Below are 12,371 nucleotides of genomic sequence, written 5' to 3'. Positions count from 1 at the left end.
TACACATTCTGTATCTGAATACAGTACGTTCACCCATGAAATGAAAGAAGAACCAAAATTGAAATAACGCAAGGTACGTACAAGAAAATGTCTATTTACAGTGTCAAAGACTTTACTAAAATCTACGCTAACAAGAGCTCCTGTTAACCTGCCGTTATCCATATACTGAATTGCATCATTAATTAATCTTACATTGACACCATAATCTTAATTAGTAAACAGTACCGAAAATATGAGCCAACTGTATATACCATCGAGTAAAAATTCTGTAAGTAACTGACGATTTACCTAATTTTTCCCTTATGTAAATTAATATGATCCTAGACTTACTTTTAGCTACCTTCCTATCAATCATTTTCTGTGTCAATGTAAGTATAACTATGTGATTCAAGATCATTAGGAACCTGTGAAGCTGTTGAGTGTCTCCAATGACCATATACTTCTGTAGTAGGTACACGAGGTAATGAACGATCTTGTACTGTATGTCTTAAAATAACCCCCTCTCTTGTCTCATAATACACTTCAGGTTGAGTTACTTCTTTTCCTAAAGAATCAACTATTATAGTGTTATCATTACCACACAAACAATAATGATAAACGGGAACCAGAACAACAAGTACAATAATGATAACAACACCAGCTGCGATGATAATAACAACATCTAATGATAAACTTATTCCTTTCTGGGAATTGTTTAAGTTTGTATTACTCGATGGTTCGTACAAATTATCTGAGTTAATGATAGAATTTGAAACTGTTAATACTACAGACGATGATACCTGTCCAATTTCATTAGCAGCAGTACATGTTATAGTTGTTCCACTTTGGTCTATTGAAGGTCGTAACAGTTTTAATGTTTGTCCAGTTTTGTCTACAAAAATATCTTCATCTTTTATTGGAGGCACTAATGTCCAACGATATTGTGAGACAGGTGGATTAGCAAATGTTTGGCAGAATATAATCGTCTCTCGTCCAGGTAACACTGGATTAGTGTGTTGTATCTTTATCTCAGGTTTATATTGTATATTCAGAGGTTTCATTGAACATGATTTGTGATCATTTGAATCAAATGATGAATACTGGTGACATTCGTAAACTGCTGAATTGTCACCTTTCGTCGCGTTTAACGTAAGTTGAACTTTTACCAAGTTTCCTTTCTTTGTCATTGGTATTCCAGAATTTATATTCTTAGAATTACGTGTGAATTGTAAAGTTACAGGAGGGTTAACCTTTTCAGAAACACACGACATTGACATTGTAGAACCTAACAGAGTGTCAGGTTTTGATTGATGACAAAGAGGATACTCTGGAGAAGGTTTAGAACGCACAATTAATTCCGCTTTACGTGAACTTTCAATTATTCTCGCAGAATTGAGTGATAAAACAACACATTGATAAAAACCGGCATCACGTCGCGAAGCATCTGTAATAACCAGTGTTGTTAAATTTCCTAATGATCTTTCACTGTGAACAACAGATTTTCGTGATTCTTCTTCGTTTAAATATATTTGTCCACCATCTTTAAACCATGTAAGCTTCTCATTAATTAATCCACTAACAATACAAAACAAAGAGTGGTCCTCACCAATATCAACATATCCGTTTATGGGTTCATCTATAAACGTAATAGGTCCGTCACAAACTACACAAACCGTTGTCATAATCAATGTATGAATCACTGTTAACAAAGTGCTCATTTTACTGTATCGTTTTCTTACGAACAGGTAAATAATCATGCGAAGCTATTATGCCAGTACCTACAGAACTATTCAGTAGTTTATCGTTATTACGTTATGACGTTGTACCAGTATATTACAAAGTTGTGTTTCTCGTTTTCTCAAAAACTTTATAAAACATCATTATCACATTATATACTTAATTAAAATGAATCTAAGGAAACGCTTATAAATGTTTTTCTATTAGAAGTTAATGGAAATCTTAAATATTGTATTGGATTATACAAAATATTACTCTTTTAGATAGCATCTACCACAAAAACACCCTAAAATATCAATTCGCACCAACGCTGATGCAGGTTGGATTTTGCATTGACTATTGTTTTAAATAAGCTATTATTACAATTGTCATGAATTCAGTAAAATAAGGATGGAGTTCTCAATATTCATAAATTGGGGGAACGTAATTCGTAACAACAAACATTATGCTTGTGCTTTCTTGGTAACCCGTTATTAAAGCAAACTCTAAATGAGTTCACAGTACCTTTCACCTTGAATTTACTCCATGGAGTCATACATTAAGGAAATACGTTTTTAAATAACTAATTTGGAAAATGTCCTGCATAATATAAAATTATTAGCTCTGATGCACAAAGCTCAATACTATTTCTTAATATCAGCATTAGTTACAAATCACATACCTAAGTAATATGTTATACTATCAACAATTTCGAGAACAGTGTGGTTCGTAACTTACAATAATAAGAAATAATACCATACACTTGAGTTTTATAGAATTATACAAAATATATCAATTCATAGCAAAAAGATCACACACACATTAATGAGATTATTATATGTACACCAATAGCAGAAGGAGCCATGGGAACCATGTTATTAGCGTAGCTGAGACAATTTACCTTTTTATCACAAATAGTAGGCCTACCCCAATAATTTGGACTCTCTTTAAGTTGTGCATTAAGATCGTCATATACTGTAAAGCAACGGAGACATTACACCCATTTGACGCACACGGCTAATAACAGAAAAAAAAATGGTGAAGAAACACAATTTTCCCATTTAACAACAAATTATTGATTACCATACCAGTGTCGTAAGATATTACCTACAGAGATACACCTCTTTCAATTAAAATTTTAAACAAAAGTTCAAGTTATATTTATACAAAGTATGGAGAAAATATTTATTCCAACATGTATAAAGTATGTCTCAACAGAACATAAAATAACACAGTAGAGATTAATAAGCTATATTCAGCAGATTTCTGTTAATTGAAAATACTAAATGGTACGCTTGCCTCGCTTCGTACCATCTAGGTCGTGCCCAAAAATGGTTCTCGAATGCACAGTAATTTTAGCGTAAAAAACTGGCGATTTTTAAAAGTACGCAATGCTAAGTTGGTACCATAGGACTATACATGTCATTTACATGAACGAATAAATAGACACGGTGATTTATTTAGTCAACAACTAAACTTAGCATCATGGGAATTTCTTCCGAAAGAGAAAACAATTTGGTCAAACTTAAACAAACCAAATTTGTATTTTGTACATAACATTAGAGTTGAGGGATGGGGAAGTGCAAAGACGAACAATTTTAGATATATTCTTTATCCACTCAGTAACGGAATTAATTTGTTTTCATGTTTTATAAATAATGTACCACTAAACACAGTAAAACATTTGCGACGTAATACTTTATTGAAACTGTCACTGCCATAGTCGATTGAAATAGTAAAGTATTATGTAACGATACACTACTAAGACGTTTATATGTTATATATTATTAATAATAGGCCTAATACAAAAAACTGTCAGTAATAATGTTTATTTGTATATGTGTTCATGTATCTAACAGTACCCACACTCACAGTAAGAAAAACAAGGAAATATAGATGGCTGCATTCGCATGCTCAAGTTAGTGTTTACCGAACGACCGACCAACCGACCGACATAGTGAGCCGCATAGTCGCGTTGCAAGCGACTAAAAATGGTTTATATTTATTGTCAACATTTGTTATACACTATTTTAACTAACTTTTGCAATACTATTTATGTCTGCTATTAAAATGTAGGTCTAGGTCTTATCTACTTGTGTTATACCAAATAATGATGGTAAAAAAGACTAAGAGATTAGAATGTTCCATTTATCCCTAAGCAATACGTTTCTATAAACGTATGTAGGTCTAAATCTATTTAGTACATAGTATAGTATTTGTTTCACGCTGCTGCTTTAGCCAGCTACGTCCCAAGAGGACTACTCATTCAAAAGGTGAAAGTAAGCAGTAGTTATAGTAGAGGCCGACGTTTTTTCTTTATTTTTTACTAGGACACGTCATGCTAAAATTACAAATCCCAAAGCAAAGCAGTCAGATAATCATTGAATTATTATCAAAACAGTCCATTAAAGATTTTGTTTGTAATAGGATACTTTACACTTAAAGTATCTAGGCTTGATGAAGTGACCCCAGACTTGACAGTGACCGAAATTGAGTCTGTTTCATATCAAAGTAGGAATTCTTGTTGTATTTTACTTCAGAAACAAGTTATTCACTTCTGTAACAACAAAAAAATATTTATTTAGTATAATTAACGTAACGAAACGTTTAATTATAACCCAACAACCCATTGTCTGACAGACAATTTAAATATTTTTTTGCTTTAAATTACATTTTTTCAGATAAATAATTGTTTGGTTAACGTGAATAACTATTATGTGACAATAAAATTACACATTCTATAAAACTCCCAATTCTGGACCACTTTTTATAATTATTTTCAGACCTGCTAGGGTTAAACGATACGACAGATTTTTCAAAAGCCGGCGAGCAGTCTTAAAGTAACAAATAAACTGAAATTGCATTTTTTCGAGAACTACTTGTTTAAAAAACGAGTTATAATTTGTTATTTGTAATTTTAAAACATAATTTGATTTAACATGCACTTTTTTGATGCGAGTAGTTTTAAAAAACCTATTTCTTTTCAAATTCACTCTTTTGATTTTCGCGTTGCTGTTCTATTGTTAGTCAACTGAAGCTATAATTAATTGAAAAGTTTGTTATACCTTTACACCAAACTCGCATACACATCTTGTAGTGAAATTAGCCTAAATCACAAACAGTTTTATGTTTGTGTCTCATGGTTATATTTGTTGCTTACTTATATGTTACGTTTCGTTTTGTTTTTAATATTTATTTCATTTATTTTCATTTTTTTAAAATAATTCTATATAAAGATTTAACCACCTATTGGCATTGTACAGCGTTATATAAACCTCTGTAGAATATACCGTATTATAATAGTCGGTTAAGGTATAACCTATTATTTTTTTTCTGCCAAAAAGAGGCGAGAAAGTGAACCATAATTCCATTTCTTTACTTTTTTCAAAATGTGTGCTTTATAGATACAGAAGCATCCAAGAGAGAACATGTGGTCAACATATCTGTTTCCGGTACCGAGTACAATATTTTGAAAGTTTGCCTCAATTCCAAACTTATATGTGGTATAAACATTAATGTATTTCCATAAATCATTTGCTTCAGTACATTGGTAAAAGAAGTGTTTATCATCTTCTATTACATTACATTGCAGGCAAGTGTCTGTATTATTGATATTCCATTTAAAGAGCCTTCTATTGGTAGGAATATTACAATGCAATAGTTTGAAATTTAGCTGTTTAAGTTTGTTATCTTTAATATCATTTACTTTTCTTTTCCATGTCAGTGTCCAATCGTTCGCTATATTAAAATGTGTTTCCCACTTTGTTTTACTCTTGGTTGGTTCTTTACATTTTTTTTTTGATAAAAAGGAGACGAATTTTTTTACAACTCATTTTACTATACTGTATTGATATAACTTCGTTAACTTTTACATTATCAATTTTTGAATAAATTATATCTTTCCATTCTCGTGGTATTGCTTTTAGTAGACATGACAATTCAGCAATCCAATTCGATTTGATATTTAACAAAAATAGTAATTCATTTGTATTAATAAATCTGTTATCAATTATAATTATTATTATTATAATGTTTCATCTTTGTTATACCAGATCCAATTCCTATAAAGGAGTGAGAAACCATTGTGTGTTATCAAGTTGTTGCCCCATATAGGTTGTTCTATCATTTGTTCATAGGAAAGTGACATTTTGACAGAATATTGATTGAATGTGTTTCTTTGTTTATTTATATAATAAAGGCATACTACTGTAATGTGTTTCTTTATATTTTACATATGATATATTTTCAATAACCTCTCTTGGACCTATTTTGTTAAAATACATTTTAGGTAAACACTTCCATTTTGAAGTGTCATCATTGTACAATATTTTAAGCCATGACATTTGTAGTGCCTTGAGTTGACATCTGAAGTCTGGAGCATTTATTCCACCAGTATTATAATCATTGATTAATGTTAATCTTTTTATCTTTTCTGTTTTATTATTCCAAATAAAATCGAATACAATTTTATCGACTTCATTTAAAACGCATTCCGGGGTATCTATAATACTTGCATTGTAGATTAACTTTGCTAAACCCAGTGTTTTTAAAATCATAACTTTGCCAAATATCGAGAGGTTTCTTTTGTGCCATGTATCAAGCATTTTTTTAAAAGATTGAATTTTTTCAGACCAGTTTTTAGTAAAACATATTTCTTTGTCATGGCCAACATGTATACCTAGAATCTTAAAACTACTGTACACCCAATTGATGTTGAACACATTTTCGTTCTTCTTTCTGTTTTTCCAACGCCCTGGCATTGGTTTTTTCTTTGTTTAGCTTTAAACCTGATACTAGACCAAATTCAACGATTTTATCAATGCTATTCTTTATACTGTTTTCATTTTTTAGAAATAAAACTGTGTCATCTGCTAATTGTGCAATTTTGACTTCAGTTGTATAGTCATCCTTGCCTGGAAGGGCAATCCCTTCGATATTTTGATCACTTTTAATTCTTAAAGCCATTATTTCTGCTACTAAAATGAATAGTAAGGCAGAAAGGGGACAGCCTTGTCTGATCCCTCTATGCATTTTGAAGCTTTTTGAACACCAACCGTTATTCATTATTACACATTCTGTATCTGAATACAGTACGTTCACCCATGAAATGAAAGAAGAACCAAAATTGAAAGAACGCAAGGTACTTACAAGAAAATGTCTATTTACAGTGTCAAAGGCTTTACTAAAATCTACGCTAACAAGAGCTCCTGTTAACCTGCCGTTATCCATATACTGAATTACATCATTAATTAATCTTACATTGTCGCCATAATCTTAATTAGTAAACAGTACCGAAAATATGAGCCAACTGTATATACCATCGAGTAAAAATTCTGTAAGTAACTGACGATTTACCTAATTTTTCCCTTATGTAAATTAATTTGATCCTAGACTTACTTTTAGCTACCTTCCTATCAATCATTTTCTGTGTCAATGTAAGTATAACTATGTGATTCAAGATCATTAGGAACCTGTGAAGCTGTTGAGTGTCTCCAATGACCATATACTTCTGTAGTAGGTACACGAGGTAACGAACGATCTTGTACTGTATGTCTTAAAATAACCCCCTCTCTTGTCTCATAATACACTTCAGGTTGAGTTACTTCTTTTCCTAAAGAATCAACTATTATAGTGTTATCATTACCACACAAACAATAATGATAAACGGGAACCAGAACAACAAGTACAATAATGATAACAACACCAGCTGCGATGATAATAACAACATCTAATGATAAACTTATTCCTTTCTGGGAATTGTTTAAGTTTGTATTACTCGATGGTTCGTACAAATTATCTGAGTTAATGATAGAATTTGAAACTGTTAATACTACAGACGATGATACCTGTCCAATTTCATTAGCAGCAGTACATGTTATAGTTGTTCCACTTTGGTCTATTGAAGGTCGTAACAGTTTTAATGTTTGTCCAGTTTTGTCTACAAAAATATCTTCATCTTTTATTGGAGGCACTAATGTCCAACGATATTGTGAGACCGGTGGATTAGCAAATGTTTGGCAGAATAGAATCGTCTCTCGTCCAGGTAACACTGGATTAGTGTGTTGTATCTTTATATCAGGTTTATATTGTATATTCAGAGGTTTCATTGAACATAATTTGTGATAACTTGAATCAAATGATGAATGCTGGTGACATTCGTATACTGCACCATTATCATCTTTCGTCGTGTTTTTTGTAAGTTGAACTGTTACTAAGTTTCCTTTCTCTTTCATTGGTATTCCAGAGTTCACATTCTTAGAATTACGTGTAAATTGTAAAGTTACAGGAGGGTTAACGTTTTCAGAAACACACGACATTGACATTGTAGAACCTAACAGAGTGTCAGGTTTTGATTGATGACAAAGGGGATATTCTGGAGAAGGTAAAGAACGAACAATTAATTCCGCTTTACGAGAACGTTTCAATATTCCTCCATACGATAATGATATAACAACACATTGATAGAAACCGGTATCACTTTGCAATGTATTGTCAATAATCAATGTTGTAAAATTTCCGATTGATACTTCATTTTGGACTTCAGATATTCTAGATTCTTCTTCATTTAACATCATCAGACTTTCATCTTTATACCATGTAAGCTTCTCATTCATTAACCCACTAACAATGCAAGAAAAAGAATGATCTTCTCCAATATCAACATATCCGTTTATGGGTTCATCTATAAACGTAATAGGTCCGTCACAAATTACAAAACCCGTTGTCATAATCAATGTAAGAATCACTGTTAACAAAGTGCTCATTTTACTGTATCATTTCTTATGAACAGGTAAATAATCATGCAGAGGGTTGCGAATCTATTATATCAGTACCAGCATGGAAATCCTGTAGTCTATCGGTTATGACGTTGTACCAGTATATTAGAAAGTTGTGTTTCTCGTTTTCCTCAAAAAACTTTACAACACACCATTTTCAAAATGAATCTAAAGGAGTCATTTATATAATGATTTTTTTCTATAGGAAGCTAATAATAATTTTAAATATTTTATTGAATTTAATCGGAATATTACTATTTTTGCATTATAGCGATTGAATACAATTATTGTAAATGTTAAAGATGTATTGTCCCTTAAAACACAAAAAAAATGAAGGTCAAAATATACTAAATTTTAATTGGCCATATCAAAGTAATATTAAAATTATTCACTTTAAGTCGAAAATTCAAGCCAAGTACAACAATTTTACGTAATTAACAGCTAAATTAATTTTATTACATTTCGTCTGGAAAATAGTCGCGAGCGAAAGTAAACAAAGATTTCAAACCATGAGTATGCATTATGCATGATGCTAATTAGGATTGTTTACAACTTGTCACGGTTAAGAAGTTGTTTTCACACAGATCGCGAGGAAGTTTTATGATTATGCGTATGTTTTGATTGAAAACTTTGACTGGAAGTCAAAGTTATTTTTTTAACCAAAAAACGTCTGTATTTCAGTTAAATGATTTTTTTTTCGACAAATTTTTTGTGAAAGTTATTAACTATTATGATAGTTCAAAATTACCCACTTTTTTTCGAAATCTTTTAATTTTTATTTTGTTGGAATTTGTCAAAGGGACAATACATCTTTAAATAAAGTCATCAATTCTTATTAGACGCAATGTTATTAACAATGGTTGGTGTATAAGGTTATTTATGTAAAGTATGTCTCAACTGAAACATAATAACACAATAGAAATTACTAAACTAATTTCAGCAGATATCTGTTGATAATTACAAAAAAAATTGAAATGATCCTAGATTTCTAAGTACCTTGACATCAATCATTTTCAGTGTCAATGTAAATATAACTATGTGATTCAAGATGTGAAGCTGTTGAGTGTCTCCAATGACCCTATACCTCTGTAGTAGGTACACAAGATAATGAACGATCTCTTTACTGTATGTCTTAAAATAACTCCATCTCTTGTTTCATAATACACTTCAGGTTGAGTTACTTCTTTTCTTAAAGAATCATTGTATGTATCTTCACAATTGTCCTGTATCAGGAATATTCAGTAATATAAGATATCATGTGTATCACATTTGGTGCTTGTATCATGTAAGGTTACAGTAGTTAGGTGTTAGGTTATTGTCTATACTATAGGCAATATACGTGACACACTTGTGAAGTTGTATTGCCGAATATTCCTACGATATAGGAGAAATCTAGACACAATACCAAGAATCGGATTATAATTCTAAAACTGTCGATCACTAATTAACAGTCACGTAGCCTTAATTGCTTGATGTACCCTGTTTATCATTTGAAATGTAATATATGTTTTCCTATTGGAAGTTGTGTTTAATTTCTATCAATTAAAATGTCCATTCAATAGAAGATGTAATAGGAATTATGATACTTGAAAGAACAAGCATGACAACAAGAAAAACATTTGAAACATATACTTAAAAATGAATGATACCTTCAAAATAATACATATAAAATGTCGATATCAAGAACAACATAAAGTAAATAATTTAATAATTTATTTAGCAAAAGTGTAATAATCGGAACCAGTGTTGTTGCTCTTATAGATGCTTTGATATCAATCATTTTCAGTGTCAATGTAAGTATAACTATGTGATTCAAGATCATTAGGAACCTGTGAAGCTGTTGAGTGTCTCCAATGACCATATACTTCTGTAGTAGGTACACGAGGTAATGAACGATCTTGTACTGTATGTCTTAAAATAACTCCCTCTCTTGTCTCATAATACACTTCAGGTTGAGTTACTTCTTTTCCTAAAGAATCAACTATAATAGTGTTATCATTACCACACAAACAATAATGATATACGGGAACCAGAACAACAAGTACAATAATGATAACAACACCAGAAGCGATTACGATGATAACATCCAATGATAATTTTTTTCCAGTCATGTTATTACCTGAATTTTGATTTCGTAGTTTGCCATTTTGCTCATTACTTTTTAAAATATTCGGAGATTCAACTAATATCGTAACGGTTGATGATGATTTACCGATTTTATTTACAGCGGTGCATGTAATATTTGTTCCGTTGTGCACTATCGAAGGTTTGATTAGTTTTAGTACCTGTCCAGTTTCATCAATACTGTAGTCACTTTTTGCAAAATTTGGTTCAATTTTCCAATTATAAGTCCCAACAGGTGGGTTAGACGATGTCTGACAAAATAAAATTGTCTCCCTTTCTGGTATAACAGGATTGGTGTATTGAAGCTGTATTTCTGGTTTATATTGAACATTTAACGGGCCAATAGAACACGTAGATTCTGATTCGGGAGCTAGTGGTGAAGTCTGATGGCATGTGAAAATAGCTCGATTATCTTCTTTTCTTGTTTTTAATAGCATTTGTAACTTTTCATTTTCTACAAACGAGACACCATTTTTAACTATATTCATGTTACGAGAAATTGTTAAATTTACAGGAGGTTCAACACGTTCTGAAATACAAGAAATTGTTATAACTGATCCAATGGCAATGTTATCTTCATGTCCAGAACACAGTGGATATATCGATGACGGTTGAGATAACACTGTAAGTATAGCCTCCAATGAGCGTTCCTCTATTGAATTTGTTTCAGTTGATATAACGACACATTGATAACGTCCCCTGTCAGATTTTAAAAGTTTATTTAAAGTCAAAGTTGTTAATTTTCCAATCTTGATATTGCTATATCCAATTGTTATTCTAGCTTCCTGAGTTCGTATTAGTACTCCATCTTTTAACCAAGCCAAATATTGTTGATTATCCATACCATTAACTATACAGGAAAAAGTATGATCCTTTCCAAGATCCACGCGACCGTCAGAAGGTTGCTCTTTGAATTCAATCGTAGCCTTACTATGGTGTAAACATAATAATAAGAACAAAAATAAAACGTTTCTTCTCATTTTGAAATGTTCAAAAGTTCAAGCTATAAAAGATTTGCGCATTTCTTACCTATGTAAGAGGTAATAAATAGCGTATGCCCTGTATTTTATAAAGTACTGGTATTCCGAAAGGACACAACAATAAATAAAAATGTTACACGTACTTAAATGTCTTTGAAATTAAATAATACTTAAATTTGTCAGTTTGTAATATTGTAACTATTGTGATATTCAAGGCCACGACATCTTTTGATGTTTTTCAGATTATTACCTTAATGTGGAAGTGGAAAACAACATTTAAATGTTTATTTTATTCAGTTCAAAATAAACATTACTTTTACCTATTTTCAAGGTTTTTAAATATTTTTTATAGGCTACATGGTTATTATGAAAAACATCAAAAAAATGCCATTTGGGGGATAGCTATAATTACACACATGTTTCCCTATTCATTTCCATGTAATTGCCAAAATCGATACGTTTTAAAAAAATCGTAAAGAATTAGATTTAAGCTTAACAAATATTCTATAAATATGTTTTCAGAGTCTTCGTTAGACTTGCCTCATGTCTGTATTCATTGTCTTTTTTTTTTATTTATTTGTTTTTATTTCGATTTTTGTCAAATATCCAAGCTCAAGTAGTATACGTGTGAAACGCCATATGTAATGTACCAAAATATTTATCTTTTTTCAGTCTACAAAAACTCGAAGCAGATTATTAATCAATTAGTACGGTTAGAAGTGTTGCCAAACTCTTTCGTAACAGTATTGGATAGTCAGTACATGTACTGAGTATATTTAGTGAAATTACTGTACGT

The 12,371-nt window shown here is 31.2% G+C and overlaps 1 protein-coding gene across 1 annotated transcript; it reads right to left on the bottom strand.

Annotated features, from left to right (window-relative positions):
- Positions 1-10,087: 10,087 nt before the first annotated feature.
- On the bottom strand, positions 10,088-11,604 carry LOC140043680 (cell adhesion molecule 4-like). The gene is made up of 2 exons (XM_072088183.1): positions 10,591-11,604; positions 10,088-10,452 (listed from the first exon to the last, which is right to left on the bottom strand). The coding sequence occupies exons 1-2, from the start codon at positions 11,573-11,575 to the stop codon at positions 10,244-10,246; spliced, it is 1,194 nt and encodes a 397-aa protein (XP_071944284.1). The 5' UTR covers positions 11,576-11,604; the 3' UTR covers positions 10,088-10,243.
- Positions 11,605-12,371: the final 767 nt, after the last annotated feature.

The sequence above is a fragment of the Antedon mediterranea genome, chromosome 3, assembly GCF_964355755.1.
Source record: "Antedon mediterranea chromosome 3, ecAntMedi1.1, whole genome shotgun sequence".
Classification (NCBI taxonomy): domain Eukaryota; kingdom Metazoa; phylum Echinodermata; class Crinoidea; order Comatulida; family Antedonidae; genus Antedon; species Antedon mediterranea.
The sequence above is the reverse complement of the archived record's forward strand: the minus strand, read 5'-3'. Positions and strand labels throughout refer to the sequence as shown.

Excerpts from the sequence above, each read along its gene's own strand:
- LOC140043680 (XM_072088183.1), bottom strand. The coding sequence starts at position 11,575 with ATGAGAAGAAACGTTTTATTTTTGTTCTTATTATTATGTTTACACCAT. Across the intron at positions 10,453-10,590 it reads ACTACGAAATCAAAATTCAG|TTGATTCTTTAGGAAAAGAA; the intron begins GTAATAACATGA and ends ACACTATTATAG.